This window comes from Passer domesticus, chromosome 2, assembly GCF_036417665.1.
Source record: "Passer domesticus isolate bPasDom1 chromosome 2, bPasDom1.hap1, whole genome shotgun sequence".
Lineage (NCBI taxonomy): Eukaryota > Metazoa > Chordata > Aves > Passeriformes > Passeridae > Passer > Passer domesticus.
This window is the reverse complement of record NC_087475.1, coordinates 65,921,426-65,940,387: the sequence shown is the minus strand read 5'-3', so window position 1 is coordinate 65,940,387 and position 18,962 is coordinate 65,921,426. Positions and strand designations below refer to the sequence as shown.

Sequence of the window (18,962 nt, the reverse complement as noted above, 5' to 3'; positions counted from 1 at the left end):
CTCGCTGTCTTTTGAAAGAATGACTTAGCTCTTACCCTGGAGGAATTCAGCACATCCCATGGAGTGTTTTAGCTTTGAAAGCCATTAAGTAAATCTTGAGGTTGCCTGTTTGAGTTTGGGGGGGTTTATTATTATTTACCTCAAGAGGTAAATCATTCAGAATTTATCTTGCACCACCTTGCTTTGGTAAGTAACCGCTGACTTCCACTGAAACTGAAGCAGACAACTGGAAGATTCTTAAATGATGCTTCTTGTTTCATTTCCTGGCCAATACTCCAGCATGTGCTGGATTCCTCTTACCCCCTGTTACCTGCAATTTCATGCTACAAATTTTCCTTAGTGTAAGTTTACATGTAGAGCATAAATCTCTAGCTGTCCAAATAAAAGTGCTCAGGTTAAACCAGTGCAACCAGAAGATCATGTGTAACAAATGTCATCTTGAGTGTGTTTTTGACCACATTTGCAGCAAAATTTCTTACTCAGCATGGAAGGCAAGAGGAGGCAGTCTGGGTAAGTGTGTGTTGTACCTCCTCTTTGATAATGTATTACCTTCTACTTTTCTCCAACTTTCATTCCCTCCCCTCCCCCACAAAAAAAAATAGCATACAGTGGAACTAAATGACACAGCAAATGACAAACAGGATGATAAAAGGTAAGAAATCTCCTTCTCCATGAGGAGATATTAAATACATAAAACTCTTTTCTACTCTTCAGCCCTGCAGAGAATTACCCAAGGCAGATTATGATGGGGGTACATTAAATCCTGAATGTTAGAGAGACTGTGAGTAGAGAGCAGTGATTCACTGTTTCTTGCAATATTTTAGAGAGGTTCTACACAATAAAATTTGCTGGCTACAAGAATGAAAGTAGTCAATACCTAACCTAAATACAACCTAAAATTAAACTTGCAAGATTCATTACTGAAGGATGACATGCATACCATACCAAAAAAACAGAAGGGAAATTTATTGAAGAAAAGTCAATTGCAGCTGGTTTATATCAACAGCTGGTTCAGAACTGGTCTAGGAAAAGCCAGTAGGATTTAGGAGAAGGATCAAGCTATTCATCTTCTCTTTCCTTTTTGTTCCCTACAACTCCGCTGCTGGGCACTGCCAGAGGCAGACAAACCAACCCAGAAGAGCCACTCTTAAGCCCTAACAGTTGTACAGAGAGCCACCAGCCCCAGAATTGGAATTGGTAATTTAAGGTACAAATACCATAATGTGCCTTATTGATTCTGTTTTTCTTGGAGTAAAAGGGGAATGAAAATTTTCATTTTTTAGCACCCTAGGCCTCTAACAGCTGATTCACCTGCACCTGACATCTGCCTGAACCTCCTGCTGGGGACTGCTTGAAATGGTAGCAGGATCCAATAGCCTTTTCCTGGTGCATATCCTGTGAAGGCATATGATCTGGGCAGAATGAGGTAAAGCATCTGGAGTAAGGAACTTGAGGGCCAAGGTAAAAGATACTGTTGATGATTTTATTTACCTTATAAACATGCTTCATTTGTTCTCTGCTGTTTGTACCAAAAGGTTAAAATAATATTTCTTGGGCTCTCAAGTGTCTCTTTCATTGATGTATTTTTTTCTTATGTTTCTAATGGCACCAGAATGATCGTGGTAAGAAAGAAACATAAATATCTAATTTTTTAAAAGTAGTAGCTCATGGGAATGTGGCTGGGCTCTGCTTCCATTTCTTGGCAAGATACCTGGATTTCAGTGTAGCAATCTGCACTGTGCCTTACAGGGACTGGTCCCCAGTATTGTCAAGCCTGTGAAAGCAAGGGAGGATCTGGCTAATTGTTCAGAATAAAAAAAGCCTCTGTCTTTGGGGACAAAATAATGTTGCTGTATCAGGAGGTTGGCTTCTTGTCACCCAATGCCCACATCTCATGACACAGCTGTGCCACAGACCACCTCATCAGTGGTGTGCCTTCCGCAGTCTTCTGGAGACAGGATTCCTGGCCTGCTGTTGTCAGGATTTTGAAACACTCTCTCCTAGTAGGAGGAAAGAAAATATTTGGATCCACCCTCAAAAAGCTGGAGAGACTTGTAATGGCTTTATGGATATCAGCAGCTGCCCATGCATCACACACTCAGCAACTTTCCTCTGCCCAGGATTTAGCAAAGGCACCACATGATGCCCTTAATATCCCAGGCAACCCTAACACATCAGAGTGTGCAGTACAGCACAGGGACTTGCACCTTTGCAAGGAGACTTCTTCCATCACAGATTGTAATGTCAAACACAACATGGTCATGCTGCATAGGAGGTGTGCTCGTGTGTCTCATATCTTCCAGGACATCAGTAGCAAAAGGCTTAGCAGAGCATGTTCATTTCACCTAAACTCCTCTCAGATCCTAACTCAGGTGAACTTTAGTACCAAGGTCCAAGAAAAGCCCCTTTATGGACAGTATCCTGTTGGTCACAGACACCTAAGATTTTCTGAACACAAGTGTGACAGGGAAGTGCAGTTCTTACTGCTGATTAAAGGTCTTGGTTATGGGAAAAGTTTGGTTTGTCAGCAATGATTGCCAACAGAGCACCCTGTGCACTGAGACCTAACTGAGCTGCAGGAAGTAACTCGGAGGGGTGCATGCCTGAAGCTGTTTTGTCACTAACTTAATTGTTATTAACCTGGCTGGCACTTCAGAAAAGGTGAATGTCAGAGGCAGAGCACACTTCTTGTTTGTATGTAGCCAAGCTACATGTGAGTGACTCAATAGCTGCTTTCTCTAGCAGAGGGCTTTTTTCTTGAACTTGTTGCATATTTAGACAGATTTTCTGAGAAGTTCATATTCTGTTATCAGACGTTAGACTGAAAATGTTTGTCTGCACACTTCCTGCACAGTTGGGGCACTCATTTACTACTCTTTCCTCAGCTGTGGTGATTTCTCTACCCTGCAACCCTACCCTCAGAAGAGCTTCTGTCCAAGCTATTTGACTTGGTACACTGCTACTTGGATTTTTCTTTGGCTCTCAAAATGAAGGTGCCAGGGAAATATTTCACCCCCAGGAAACTTCCGTTTCCTCAGGAGCTGCATTGTTATCCGTAACATCACTCTGAATGGTAAATGTGAGGCCAGCAATTCAAAAAATTCATGCAGCATTTTGGCATTGCCTGTAGTTCACATCTGGAACTGTCAGCTGTGGTAATATGCATTTCCCCAGTCTTCTCAAGAAGTGCTGGGGAGTTCTATTCTGTAGCAAATTCTTTGTTTTCAAAGCATGATTGCAACATCTGTTGCACACAAACACACACAGACACACAATATGTTTTTATTAATGTATAAATTTTGTGTAGATTTTATCGTGTTTTAAACATACATGTACATAGAGTAGTATCTGTGCATTTAATATATACAGTATGTAATATATACTGATATTGGTAAATTGTGGATATTTTATGAGTATGTCTATATTTTTTTGTATTATATAATACAAAAAATTTTATGTATATGCAATTCCTCAGATAAGATCACAAGGATGAAGTGTTACAAGGTGGGAAGCAGAATTCAGGGTATATTTGCTGGGAAGGAATCACAGCAGCCAGACCCACAGTCAAAACCTGAGAATGCACCTCCCAGAGCCTTGGGATCAGGGAGGCTGATTTGATACACTCTCTTGGAGTCCAAAATAAGCAAACAGGTGGCATTCTGGACTGTCTTCCTGATGGGGACTAGCAGTTGTAGCTGGGACCAGCAGCTGCAGTCTATACCTCCAGCTTTTGAGCTTCTCAGTCCTGGTCTGCTGCAGGATGCCGAGGAGAAGCACAACCATTCCTTCACAATACCTCATGTTTGGAGATCAGCAAGTAAAGTTATTGAGAAAAACAGAAGTTAAATGACAGAAGTTTTCCAAAATCCATGCTTCCTCTATTTATTTCATGTCAAGATGCTGCAGCACCAGAATTTCTGTGTCCCAAGAACCTGCAGTGTGGGGCAGGAGACCTATAAGGCATGGCAGCAGCTTCCCCTTGTGCCCCTCTCCTGAGCTGTGGGCTTGGGCTCCCCTTCTGTGACTGCTGTGAGCTGCTTTTGGTCCCTCATTAGCAGAGTGGCCTGGAAGTGCTCCCAAAGAGGGGGAGAGCAGCAGGCTCCCTCAGTGAGCTTGTGTCTCCAGCGGCCCATGGCAGGGGATGCTGCCAGCCTCTGGCCACCTGAGACCTCTCTCTCCCTGGTCCCCAGACATTCCAAGGGAGTCTTTCTCATCTGGTGAAGGTATGAAGTTAAAAGCAAATCAACTGCCCAGGGAATGAGGGCACTTGGCTGCTAAACAAAGAAAGGCTGTCTGCTGTCAAACGCTGTCCAAGATTTCTCAAAGAGGCAACAAAAGTGCCGCTTTATTCCCACGGGATGTGAGCCTCAGCTCCTTGGTGGCTCCTGGCACCCCCTGGCTCCTGGCAGGAGGGGTCACTTTGGTCCTGCTCAGACCAGCCCTCACCACCCCTCTGGAGCAGTGTGATTCTCATTAAACGAGCTGTGGCAATTAGTTGTGGAAGAAAGTGAAAGGAGAGCTCAAGAAGAGGAGCTTCCTACCTGGTGAGTCCCCAGTACTGGCTGTAAAAAGGGCTTTTTCTGCTGCTGCCACTCAGGGCGTGGGGAACCTGTTGCTTCTCGTAGAGTGGTGGGTCAGAAAAGAGAGTGAAATCTGTGCTTTAAAAAAAACCAGGCAGGCCAAGAGGGTGCCCCTGCAGACTAAAAGACATCTGCTTGTGGTAAGAGTTGCACAAAGCCTGATTAAATATTGAAAAAGGCCTTAATTTAATGACCTGTGAACACACAGTTCTGTAATTTCTAATTTATTTCTTTTGGGGTTTTGCATCATAACTTTTTGGGAAATTTAAATTAATTCACTTTTTTGGTTGGTACTATCTCCCACGTACCTGCACTTTAAAGAGAAAATGTCAGGGCTACTTTTATCTTCCTTATGTGGTTCTTGATTAACTGGTCATACTGTGTGAATTTTATCACTAAAAAAAAAAAGATGAAAAAAAACCCAACCAAATAAAACAACAACAAAGAAAATTGCACACCTGCATTTTGTAATTTTTATAAAAATATTACAGTAGTGAACTAACCAGGTATTTTCCAAAATCTATTAAAAGCAGCCATTATGGTACCAATGAATCACACTGCTAAAATGAGGAACAGAAATAGCCTTCAGTATCAATACAATCATTAACAGTAGAGAATTATCAAATTGGGTGTGGTCTGGGTTTAGCTTCCTTTTCTTCGTTCTCCTCTATCCTTTTTCCCTTTACTGTAGCTCCTTTCATTTCCTTTACTGCACTTACTTGCTGGACGAAAATGTTGAAAATATGCCACCTTCTGTTCTTTTCAGCTATTGCACAGCCCAAAGAAAATTTATAACCCCTGGAAACTTGTGTAAAGCATGCACATCTGTGCACAGATACAGGCAGGTACACACAGACCCGTGTAATCCTACGTATGCACACATCTCTGAAATCCCTCTGAACTATCTAAATCTCTTTACTCTCACAGCTTTTTCTTTAGTTACAAACTTTGCACTCCAGCTGTTGGCATAAATTTGCTCACTAAAGGGTTTTCAAGGAAATCAGAAATTAGGCCAATTCTGACCACTGTTAGTAGAAAGTAAAGAGAGATGAGGAAGGTAAGACTTCATCCAGTCCCTTTAACTACTGCAATGAATGAAGATCTCTCTCTCCTTTTTTAAATTCTTAATTTTATCTTCTTTGCCTCCAGGTATACACCCAGATGTGCATATTTCCCTTCAGAGCTGATCTGGGAAAATCTCCCTCCTCTCATTTCGCTGATGCAGAAATGCTAAAGAGCTTCTGCTAGAGCACCCTGGGTATCCTCACTTGCATACCACAACAAAAAAACATTGGTGTGGGGGGATGGAAACACTGCTCCAGCCCCACAGTTCTGCTTTTGTTCTTCTTGACTACTAAGTTTTGTATGGCTGATTATTCCTTCCCCCTCCACCCCCCCAAAAAAAAAAAAACCAAACCAACCTCAAAATAACCCAACTAAAAACACCACAAGGGAATTTTTCTATGCCACATCTCTTCCACAAGTTTATCATTTAATCTTCTATTATTGCAAATACAGCTCAGCATTATGGGTATGAGCAGATTATTCCTCTGCATAGATTTTTGTACCCATTTTTCCTATTGCCATTTAAGAAGTCTCCATAACTAAAGATAAACTTGGACTTTGGCAAGGCCAGGCTGACTCTCCAGATTCCAAGGTATGAGAAATGCTTTATTTTCTTTAATCACTAGAGTATGCTTCTTTCTAAGCAGCTAGGGCTGTGTTCTGAGGTCCTAGATTCTTTTCTCTCTGGACTCTGCAGTGGAAAAGCAGGAGATAATTCTCTATTAGGTGGCAGAGGGGAAGAGTAGCCCCTGTGGGTGAGGGCAGGGGGATGCACACAGCAGCATAAATGGTGTTTGTGGGCCACCTTTGCAGGCAGATGGGGAGGTAGTCAGAGTACCTCTCCCAAGGCTACAGAAAAGGGAGGAATGCCTTCTGCTTTATCTGAATTTGTATGAGAACTCCTTTCCTAAGTGCATAGCTGCATTTTTCTGTATCTACCTTATACCTATTATCTTGCTTTTATACAGTGCTGCACTGCTCCATGTAGTGGATCCTGCCTGTCTGACTCCTTAGAGAGGGCACTTTCAGATATCTCAGTTACAGATAGGGTTATTTATTCTTTAAGAGCATGGTAAATATAATTAACACAGTCTTTACTACTACTGTAACTCCCACATCAGAAGGGCTATCTGCAGACTATAAAGAGGAATAAGCAGTAAAATAAATATCCTCCAAAAGTATTTTTTTTTCTGTTTTCTTAACCTCAGAGATATCTGTTATGTCAGAGAAGCCAAAGACCCTCTCTGCCTATTCTTTTTTGCCAGAAAGGTGTTAGCATTCCTAAACAGCTGGTCTTTTATCACAATACCTTAAGGCACTTTAATTCCTATTAGAAGTGAAGTTAGTCCTCTGTCTGCTGTGAAATAGAGGTATCTTAAAGATGGCTTAAAGTTATCTTTTACCCTCTCTTCTAGTTATAAGTGGAATTTAGCTGGAACAGAGAATAGGGGCCTCACATTTTCAAGGCATCTGTTTTCCCAGATAAACTCTTGACTCTCAGGGAGTGGGAAGAGTGTGGTGCAGTAAATCAGAAGCTCCATAAGGTGTGCAGTGGGGTCAAATTCTGAGTGCACTAATCACCCCAGAAAGGACTCAAATGAGATAAGCCCTGAACTTGGCAGTAAACTGTGGTGGTCAGCACAAACCTTTTCATCTTGCCATGCAAGGTGTAATGCCATGAGGCTGATGCACCTGGGCAGTGTAAGGTGGTCATGACTGGCCCTGAACTGTGCTGCCAACTGAGAGCACTGACTTTTACAGGTTTTTATAAAACTTCTATAAGTTTTATAAAAACTTGCCCTGAAAATTTGATTTGGACAGCACCGGTTTTGCTGGTTCATTTCTTCAAAATGATAGATCAAGCAAGCTAGATAAAAACCTGGACTTGTATCTAGACAAGGCAGAGACAGGTTTGTTTTGGAGACAGATGAGTAAAGGTTGTGATGCCTAGAGGTGGGCAACTCTCAGTGCTTCAAAGTGAATCTCACAAGAGGTGTCTCAAAAGATAACATTTGATTCTGAACTGCCAGTGGGTTCCCTGAGACTTGTTTGGGGAGTATTATTCTATTTTCTCTCTTTTTTTTTTTTTTTTTTTTTTTTTTTTACATTTTTTACATACAAGCATTTAAGCACTCCTTGGAACAAAGCAGGGTGGAAACCCTCCTTTGAATAACCCAAACTGCTTTTTAAAACCCACTTAGCTGTGTTGACTGTCACAGGGCTCAGATCCACAGCTCACGTACGAGCATCCTGAGCTGTGGAGAAGCACTTGAGGATGGGGAAATCGGGAGCTGACTCCCCGTTTCTCCACGTACCAGTCTGGGAGGTGGAAACCTGGGGTCTCAGAAAGCAGGGCTGGCAATTGCTGAGTCCTTCACGAAAGCTGCTACGCGGTGCAGAGCACAGCTGCCACTGGATGGCACCAGGGCTCCGTACGTGTGTGCACGCTCCCCTGCAGCCTCCCTGAGCCATCCCATCCATCACTGGGATCAGGGATGCTTTGCAAACAGGCACAGCGAGATGGTGGGGGAAATTCCAGATGTGAAAGCTGTGCATGGTGCTGTCACGGCTAGTATTTTTAAAGAGGCAAATTATCTTTTATGGTGTGTAACTGAGATGGCAATGTTCTGCAGAGTACTTTATGCTCATCACAGGTGTGGAATACACTTCTCTAACTATAGGGTAGAGGGAAAAGCACTATCTTTTTTTTTAACTATGTTGTTGCAAATTCTTGCTGCTTCAGGCTACAGCAATAGCAGTATATAAATGCTGCAGGCTGTACAGGTTGTGGCTGAAAGATTCCAGGTCCTAAAGTGTATTGACTTCCCACACATGAGCCAGGTCAGAGGCATTAATGGTGCTACACTAATGGTGAGCCAACACTTTTTGATCCCTCAGTGGAGAATGCATGCAGCAAACTTATGGCAGATATTTATAGAATAATGTACAAGTTAATACTCTTCTCCACAGCCACTAGAGCTGGGCTTGCTGCCTAAATGTGCATCTGCAGCATACTCACTGAAGCCAAAAAGCTTTACAGAAGTCATCAAAGAAAAGGGAGCTGTTTGGATTTAGGAAACCATTACATTATGTTGCAATTCTTAATGATCTCTGATGACTGCATCTTTATTTATTTATCACTGCTCAGGCAGAAGTGTAAAAGCCCGTGAAATAGGAGCCAGCCCCAGATATAAAGAAACTGCTGCTGGTGAGGCCATGCTGATTTTTGCCTTTTTCTTTTGTGTATTCTCTGTAATTTTTCACACATATATTTGTAGCCTATTGTATTAGTGGCTAGTTTTCCCAGTACTTTTCCATGGCCTTTCTCTAGGCAGAAAGACAAAACACATTCCAAGGGCCATCCTATCTCAAGAACCAAGGCAAAAAACCAGGTTTTCAAGACACATTTTCATCAACAAAATGCAGCTAGTACCAAGAGGTACTAGCTCCAGAAAGACGGGGGAATTGATCAAAAAGGCATCACTGGTGGCAGCAAGGAATGAGAAAGCCATGCAAGGCAGAAGAACACTGCAGCCCAAGGCTGAGCTGCTTGGCAAGGGCCAGCCTTGGCAGCCCCAAGCTGTGCGTAGCCTTGAGGAGGAACCTGCTTCCCCACTGAGGTGACAGAGGCCAGTGGGCTCCAGGTGCAGGGCTAGAGGGTGTCCAAGCCCAGGCACAACATAAACAGCCACGGAATTAGATCAGAGATCTGGGCTTCTACCTGAGTCTTAAGAGTGCCACGGGCACTGGCTGTTTCAAAGCTGCTCTTTATTTCTTCATGATCCAGAGACAGACCCACAGAGAGACAGAGTCACACCCAGTGCAGGGAGAGGAAGGAAAGCTAAGAGGGATGCCCAGATGTGGATGGCACCAGCTACCAAGCCTCTCTGTCCCCCCGCCCTGATGAGGGGAGAGCAGAGGTACAGCCCCAGCCTTGCTTTCACAGCAGAGCTGCAGGCTGCACTGCTGTCAGAGGCATTAACAGGATCCTGCTGGGACCACAACCTGAAGCAGAATGGCGCAGATGTGTTTTTAGACCATATCCTGGTGTGACTGAATATTCATCTTCCTCATTCAGAGGTCAGGTAAAAATCAAGGATGAACAGCCTGGAAATGTATCCCAGGTCATAAAAATATAAATATGTGTCTTTTAACCCCATGCAACAACTAAGCACCAAACAGCTGCTCACTCATTGCCCTTGCATCAGGATGGGGAGAGAATTGAAAAGTAAAAATGGGACAGTGGGAGCACAAAGGCCATCATTCCAAATGTCCCTGGCTTTCTCCCTTCCTTCCCCAGCTGGCATGGCATGGTCTGGAATGTCCCTCTGGCCAGCTGGTGTCAGCTGTCCTGGCTGTGTCCCCTCGCAGCTCCTGGTGCACCCACAGCCTGCTGTGGGTGAGAACCAGAAAAGGCCTTGGCTCTGTGTCAGCAGTGCTCAGCAGTAACAAAAACACCCATGTTATCACCACTGCTTTCAGGTCAAGTCCAAAACACAGCCCCACACCAGCTACTCTGAAAAAATTAACTCTACCCCAGCCAAAACCAGCACAAAGTAGTGAGACATGTAGTGACATACTAGCAAGAGCAGATCCATGTGCCTTCCAAGACGTGTTGATTAAATGCATAAAAATATCCTTTTTGTTCACATTTTTGTTATAGCTTCACCCTTTTTTCTGTGAAGTCAACTGTATAATCTGGGCAGGGTGTGTCTGACCCAAGTACCAGCAGAAGGGCTTTGGGGACATCCAGTCAGTCCCCTTTTGAAGGCACCAGTATTCCCCTCTGCACTGAGATGGCAGCAGAGCGGACTGCTTTTGCACTATTTTGCTGGAGGTGGTTTTCTGTAAAACTGGGTTTGTAAGGGAAGATTCCTGCTATGATTGCTGTGTCCAGTTTGGATACAGTACCTGTGCTACACAGGACAAAGAGGCACGTTGTTCATCCAAAGAGCCTAAAAAAGCTGAGTGTCACAAAGGGCCAGAGCTCCATGGCTAAATTTCTGAGAAGGAAGAGATTAGCATACATTACCTGAACAGCTGTCCCACTGAGCTGCTACAAAAGTCATCCAAACTTTTCCCCTCTCCACCAGCATAGCAGATGCCAGGCATGCCACATGGGGAGGTGCTGCAGCTCCTGACACTGAAACTGCTGCCACTGAGCAGCTTCTCCTTTGCAATGAAAACAAAATTCTCCTGACCCGTATATCCTGTCCCTTTTCCTCCTTTCTCTTTGTGTTTCATCCTTGAACATTAAAACCAAGGGATCAAAAAAGTAGGGCAGCTTCCCATCTGCCAGTGGAGCTGACCTAAACTTGCCTGAGTGTGATGGAGGTGGGAGCTGAGCCTTCTCCCAGCCTGGGGGAGGAGATGCTTTCTCCTTTCTGGTGTCCCATGAGTTACTGGGTGAAGTGGGTGTTTTAGATTTAATTTTCAGAGCAGGGCAGGCTGCCAGTGGCAGGTAGGCACAAGGCTAGCTGTGGTTGTACATGGTATGGGATTTATTTTCTCCTTTGCTGTGCCTGTAAAATGTTTTCTAGTAAAATTGTGCAATTGTCTGAAACCTTAGAGTGTCTCCATGCAGCAAATCAGGAAATCCTAGGAATGAGGGTCAATTATAAATTACTTCTCTACTTCTTACTTGTGGCTTTATTTGATTTCACAATATACCTCCAAATTCACAGACCTAGATATGTAACCTTTGTTTTCTCAGCTACTTAAAATTTTAGCTTTTTCCATTGATATGCTCAAGATACCTTTTGCTTCTTTAGACTTATTCTTACCTTTTGCTCCCTTGAAAAGGAGAAGAAAAGAATTCCTTAGAGAGACAATCTCATTACAATCCAGAGGAATGGAGAAGTTGGGAAAGATGAAATTATTTGACATACATTACTTTTTCTATGTAATTTACAGTTGGTAACAAGGAAGAATTTGGGTTACTTTGGGGTTTATAATGAAATTGAAAGAAAAAAAAAGAAAACCACAAAGGATAGATTTGAGAACAAGCCTCTAGGCAGAGTATCAGGATGTTTGAGTACAAGGGCAGTACTCCAAATATTCTGTATTATTTAGGCCAAGTTATTTTATTCCTCATTTCCAGCAGTTCTGTGCTTTCACCTGGGGTGAGTCACCTGCATGCTCAGGTATCTCCTCTCCTCCTGACTAGTTCAATGTGCACTTAAAAGTGCCAAAAGCACTGAGATCCTGAAAAACATGGTTTACCAAGAAAACAAGATGCATTATTACAATATGGTAAAATGTTATGTCAGTGGTGTTATGCAATTATTGCTTGAACTAAAATAATCCCTCATAGATCACTTTTGCAAGATAAGAATTTTACAGAAGCAGTGCTGGTTTTGTGTGTATTTTCAAAAATCCTTATTTTTATTTTCTTAACACAACAATCAGAAAATCACAGAATTTAGAGAATCAGAGAGAAGGGAAGAAAAATCCTCCAGAAATGCAGGCTCGTCAGTGAAAACAGAAAATGCCAGGGAAATTCTGGTTTTTCTCCTCTAAATATATGATTTTTTTCAGTAGATACACTTAGAAGCACTAAATGCAGAACTTTTAAAGATTTTTTTTTAATGGCAAAAGCAGCTACAGCCTTTTAATTTCATTACCTCGATTATGGTAAGAAAAAAAGTATGGTTTGAATTTACAATTCCAATTTGTATTGACACTAAAGAGAAGCCATCCTGCTGTTAAGAGGAACTTTTCCAATTAGAGCCACACTTCATGGTCTGCTGTTGAAAAAAGGATTTAAAAATCTAATTTTCTGAAATGTCAGAAGTGAAGTATTGCCTTTTGTGTTTGTCACAAGTCCCTGTAACTAGGCAGAGAGGACGTCACCGCAGTGCTCATTCGTGAAATGGGTTTTGTGCCGCTGCCCTTTGTACCCCTCTGCCGGCAGAGGTGAAAGAGCGCAGGACGAAAGTGAAAGGAGAGTTTGGTCTCGTCAGTATTTAGGCTGATTAAGGGGAAAAAGGCTTTGGGAAGCTCTTCGTGCCAAAGAACAAAAAACTGCTGCTGGTGTTCAAAACACTGTGAAATCCCACCAAGTTCAAACGAAGGTACTGAAAGGAGAGACAGCACATACTCAAAATAAAGCAGTTCTGTCTCCCCAGGTTTGGAGTTGGCACACACATCAATCCCGGGCTGTGCTTTCCACAGTCCATACGGGCCAGCTGAAGGATCAATAGGTCAAAAGTGGCTGATGAGTAAACAGGAAAGGACTTTGCTTTTAGAAAAAGAAAAGACGTTTAAGTTATTTTAGAGGGAATTTTCTGTGTTCTCTGTCTCATGCATGTGCTGGAGACCTTCAACCAAGATTGGTTTATTTTATTTTGTTTAATTTTGTTCCATTTTAGTGTGGCTTTGGACTGGAATGTTTTACATTATACTACAAATCACTGTGTGAAAAAGCTGTGATACTAGATAACCAATGATTATTTTGTACAATCCCAGAGACAGATCAATTAAGCACAAGGAATTTTAATTCTCATTATACAAGTGGTTATGCATCAGCTTGCTCTTTTGTGTTTGCGAGATACACTGAGAAAAAAATGTATTTAATTGAAGTCACTGATTTATATTTTGGTGACAAAAATAGTTTTATTAAGAGTCAGAACACATCCTTAAATTCAAATATAAAATAGTTATGCTGCATATTGCTATAGACAGCTGTTGTTTATTCTCACATTTTTATTCATACTTAAGGAAGCAAAAGTGTACAAATACAATAAAGCAGAAGTGTACAGATCCAATAAAGCAAAACAATAGCTTTTCTGGGGTTCCCTTTGGAAAGTGATCTGTGAAAATGTCTAGCTGTGAGTCCATACATGGCTGTTTGTATTGCTGTGCAAACAGACCTCGGTCCCTGGCAAACAAGCCAGCCTGGACAATGGAAATCCCATCTTGTTCCCTCTGATAAAATGGGCACAGGGCAAGATTTTGGTGTGACTTCACACTGCAGAGGTGCCTTTCCTGTGACTTCAGGAGTAGGAATTCCCTGCTAGTTATGTTGCGGTCTTCTGGAAATTGTTGGCTTTTCAGCTGGGAGAACTCCCTTATGTTTTTCTCAAGGAATGGGCACTGACCTTGCAAATGTTATCTCTTTTCTTATTCTGGAGGAATATTTGTCTGGAGAAAAGCAAAGGGCTCACTCAGAGCTGTCTCTTGCCCTGTTTTAGTGGCAAGGATTGCTCAGTGGTTGCATCAGCTCCAACCCTGGATGGCAGCAGTGCAAGATGGAGCAGCAGAACAGACTCTGAAGAGTGCAGGAGCCTTAGCATGCTCCACAGCCACTGCTGCTCTTAATTAACTCTCCCCATTATCTCTGCAAGAGTGAGAATCCTTATTTTACCAGCTGCAGGTGTAACAAGACTCTTCTGCTCCCTAGGGCTCCCTAGGGAGAGCATAAGCCCAGTTCCCAAAAGGTCTTTTTCTTCCACGTGTCTTTGCCTTGAACACAGACCAGACTTATAGTGGAAATCTCTACTCTTCCTCATCATCTCTCTTGGGCTTGGGAGGTCAGAAGCCCTGAGGAAAATTATTCTGGTATGGAAATACATCTGTTTTGTGAGTGCATAACGGCAGAAAATTAGCTGGTGGGGAAGGAGGGCAGAGAGAAAATAACTTTGTTCTTAATCGTTCCCAAGTCTGAATTCTTATAAACATCTTCCAAAGAGCATGGATTTGGCCCTGAAGATCCACGTGTATCTTTCCTCAAGTTTTTCCTCCCTCCCGGCAGCTGAAGTAAGAGAGAAAACCAGAAGAGGTGAAAGAAACCTATGCCTAGTGCAGGCAAAATGTAGCTTTTCCTGACATGAGTTTGAAGCCAGCTACTGCTGCCCACCTTTCTGTGACCACTAATGGACAAGAGAGTACTTTGTGTCTCATTTTGTCTTACAGGGAGTTGCCAACTTGTAGCACACTAAATGTAAAATAGTGAATGGGTTTGTATCCAGCTTCTTCCTTTCCCCTACCTCCTTGTCTTGAAAAGCAAGGCAGGAGATGTCACTTAGGAAAGTGGTGGGGTGGGGTTCCATGACTATGGGCAATGAGCCTTTGCTGTGACCATGAATTCACCTTGCAAATAAGGGAGTGCTTATTTAAGGCATCCATTGCTAATGATTAAAGACACAGACTTAGCTATGGTGTGTTAAAGGGCAGTTCATCACCAGAGCCTGGGAGTAGCCATGTGATTTCTGGGATTTGACCTGCCTGTAAATCAGATGGGCATGTTTCCATTTTAATGGGTCAACAAAATTGTGTTTGGGAGACAACAATCCAGTAAGTTTGCAAAAATGAGACCTGATGATGGTTTCAGATCTTTGATTTACCTCTGATCAAAACTGGTTCTTGTACAAACAGTTATTCTTCAGATGGGCTTTTCTCCCCCTGCTTATCACTATCCTACTTTTTAAGATGTGTTTCATGCAGCCTGGAATGACTTCAGTTGATGATTCATCTTGCATGTTTATGGTAAGGTGAGACTAAGTGCCCTCTGGAAGAGCCCAGTGTCTTGGGAATGAAGGAAAATTGGGTTGAGTGGCTCAGACAGAGGCATCAATTTCATCTCCAATGAAGCTAAAGCAGACGAATGCCTCCAGGCACCACAGACTGAGACTGAGTTGTACAGGTAGATTTCCAGCACAGTTCCTGTGGTGCTGTCTAAACAGAAGGTGTTTTCTCTCACCTTTGCTGGACCACAGAGATGCCTGGGGTTAAAGAAAGGCTTAGAGAAAGAACCTATCACCTGTATTTGTCCCCATTTAGAAATACTCTACAGCCGCTCTTGAAGCCACAGTGTCTTGTTTGATTTTGGAATGCCTTTGCAATATTTGTTTAAACTTCTCTCTGCACTTGACCTTTAGTTGCTATCATGTGAAAACATTGAAGCTGGGAAGAGAATGCATGAACAAAAAAGCATAAAATTGTGACTTAGTCCATACTGTTTCTCCCTAGGGTATTACTGTGTGCACCACCAGCATGTCCATCACTATTGCTTGCACAGCTTTGCAAGTTATTAATAAATAACCAGGATAGACAACATCATTTGCTGCAATGTGCTGTCAGCCCATTTCCCACAGCCAGCACCTGGATTGATGGTGGCTCTTTGGTGCTTCTGTTTTGCAGATGTTGTAGAGTGTTGCAATGGAAAGGCTGGTATTGTTGGTGAGCTTTTGTTTGCTGCTTCCCAATACAGAACAAGCACCATCGTAAGTATATTTTATTACAAATTCTTCAATCCTAACAAATCTCTTGAAAGTGAAGGTAGGAAGTAGTCTCTCTCTCTCAATAGAGAATCAAAAAAGCCAGGTTCTTGGACCACTGAAAATGTGTGTAACCTTAAACAGGTAAGAAGTAAAAAGCTTAAAACTACCCTTTTAAGGAAGAAATCTTCTCTCAGGTACCAATAATTAAAAATGTACAACTAAATCATGTTGCTTGCTCATTTATTGTTTGTGACATTTATTGGATTGAAAAATTTTGGGGGAAAAAAACCCTCTGTAATTGATTTATTCATTGCAGAAAGCAAAGTTTTAACTTCTGGAAGACCTTCAGTATTTTATATTTATCCTCTGTTTCAGTGGAGATTTACATATTAGCCAGGCCTTGTGTCACCTTTTGCTAGAGCCAACTGATTCCAAGTGAATTAAATTAAATACCATCTTTATTCTCTGATTTTTATACCTCACCTTTCATTTTATGCATTTAAGAAAGAAGTGGGGTTTTTTTATTGAAAAATATAAAAGGTAGTTCAGCCAACCCATTCTGATAATAGAAAATCATTCACCTTTCATTTTAGAAATCTTCTGCAGAATAATCATTTTCCAAAAACACCTGTCTTGAGCTCTGAACTGTTCCTTGTCTATGTGACATCATAGGTGAAGAGACAGGACTTGGCTCTTCATACAGTTCTCTGATTTTTGTAAAATTTTTGTGTAAAATAGACTTGAAAAAAAGGAGAGCGAGAATAATGATCTACATTTTAAAGGTCATTAAATCAATTACTATGAAGCACCAGAGCAGGTCAAGAGTGAAGGAAAATAATAAAGAGGAGAAAAAATCCCAACCAATTCAGCCTCCAAATCAGCCCTTCCCAGAGATGTGGTCTTACCTTCTGCAATCTGTCATTTCCAAGATTTCACAGTGATATTGCAAGGAAGATCAGATACCTGTAACCCCATACATATGGTTTCAACCTATACCACCTGACATATTAAAGCATAAACTGGCATAACGTGGATTATAGTACATGAAGATACGTAATTTTTTAGCATTAATTGTGTATTTATTAATATGTATTCATTGTCTTTCAATGCATGGCCTTGTTCTATTTCAGAAATTTGAGTTTATAGAGTTTTCTTTGAGTTGTGCCAGGTTATAAATTGCATTGGTAGTCCCTGGGACATATTGCAGGGTTTTTTCTCCTCTGTGTATGGTGATTGCTATTCTACAGGACTTAAATGGGAAAGTTCAGAATTTGGAGATCAGTTAGAGAAAATTATTTTCTTTTACCCTCTACTCTGACTAACAAGGGCAAATAGATTAGATGATCCCCACAAGTCCCCTGCTCAACTATATTGTAAGAGCCTATTTTATCTTTAAAATTCATATAGTTTGGACATTCATTGGACATACTGGACAATCTGTTTACCTGTTGTTTCAGATTTCTTATTACTGCCCCAAATGTGGTGCATTTGGGCACACATGAGACAATTACAGTTCAAGTCCATGGGGCACAAAGCCCTGTGCAAGTTACCGCATTCTTCAAAGATGAGGTGAAAAATCAGCTCATATCAGAGAAGATCTACTTTAACCTTAATCAGAATAATGGCTACCAAGAGATGAAAAAAATAATGGTGAGTCTGCCATCAGAGTGATTTAATTTTTTTATTTGATGATAAAAACCACATAATCTCTACTTGGAATAGGCTGGAACTGAAACAACACTGATCCTGAGAGACACTGCCAAAACAAATTCCAGTGACAGCAGCACCCTATTCACCCAACCAGCTAATAAAACAATGCCTAATGTAATTTTAGTGGTGATTGTGAATATTCTTCTGTGCACATATAAAAGTTCGAGATTTTGTCACATGGTGATAAATGAAATTTAATTTAAACACATTTAATTGTTTTATCACTGTTGGGTTTTCTACCTGACTTAAACTATGCTTTCAGGCCTTTGGGTTACTACTGGCCATTTTACAATACAGGAGAAACCTTTAAAATGTGTAGTCTCTCAGACCAAAGCCTCTGTTCTTTCTGCAGATTTTTAAGTTGATTAATTCTTTACATCCTATGTTGCATCATTTGCTCCTGGCACAATTCTTTGAAGTCTGGTAGGATTTATTTGAGTTGCAGTAGTTTGGGCTATTTGGTTGGGAAAAAAGCACACAGCAATATTCAGTTTAGCTTTGGTTGGTTACTCCCAAAGCTAACAGCAGAACTTTCCAATCAGGTTTCTGTCGAGGGTGATGTTTAGAAGCAGCACATTAAACTGCATGAAGTGAAACAGCAATCTCATAACCAAGATTTTAGCATAAATAGGGATTACAGGATACGGGCATGTAGACTGAATTCTCCTGCCTGGAGTTATTGACACTGGGTGGAAGAAAGTGTATTTATGTGGTGGAAATGGATGATTAGAGAGTATTTCTACTTAAAAAGAAATATTCACCTAGTAAGAAAGATATAACACCCAATAAGAAATATATAATTGCAAATCTTATGTTGAATGGTGCTAATAAGATTATTTAAGCACTCTAGCTGTTGTGGGGCCTCATCTATGTGGTCCCAAAGTTACCAGGCTCATTTCTACCTCTGTGGGGTTTTCCCTTTTATTCTCTTCAGGTCAAGCCAGGGAGTCTGCAGCAGAGCCTGTTCAAGAGAAGTAATCTGCCATATGTTCTACTGGTCACTGAGAGCAAGGAGCTCCGTACGGCTGCCAAGAGCACTCGCATCCTCCTGTCCTCCAAGAAAGGCTACATTTTTATCCAGACAGATAAGCCCATATACACACCAAGTTCCCAAGGTTAAAATATAAATGCTTCTCTTCAGGTGTTGGATATGCATGTTACAAGGGCAGGATTAGAAAAAGTAATAATGAGCTGGTTGTTCCGGCAGCCGGGGCTTCTGCAGGGTCAGCTCTGCACATTGCAGCAACCCCTGTGGAAATAGCTCCAGAGCCAGTCACTTTTAAGGGAGACAGACAAAATCTGCTTCTTTTTGTTCAAAAAGGTTAATGATGACATTCCTTTGGAAAAAAAAAATAATGAGAAATCTGCCAAACACCAAGCTCCTGCT

The 18,962-nt window shown here is 41.8% G+C and overlaps 1 protein-coding gene across 3 annotated transcripts in view; it reads left to right on the top strand.

Annotated features, from left to right (window-relative positions):
* Positions 1–4,401: 4,401 nt before the first annotated feature.
* Positions 4,402–18,962, top strand: part of LOC135294098 (complement C4-like) — a 52,581-nt gene continuing 38,020 nt past the window's right edge. Inside the window, exons 1-4 of one of the 3 annotated variants that reach the window (XM_064408931.1) lie at positions 4,402–4,544; positions 15,786–15,868; positions 17,323–17,515; positions 18,510–18,690. In XM_064408931.1, the coding sequence (XP_064265001.1) occupies positions 15,804–15,868; positions 17,323–17,515; positions 18,510–18,690 (439 nt within the window). In that variant the 5' untranslated portion in view covers positions 4,402–4,544; positions 15,786–15,803. Of the gene's footprint in view, positions 4,545–6,022; positions 6,238–11,086; positions 11,107–15,785; positions 15,869–17,322; positions 17,516–18,509; positions 18,691–18,962 lie in introns of those variants that run through there. The other 2 variants (XM_064408932.1, XM_064408933.1) reach the window with 2 other exon arrangements.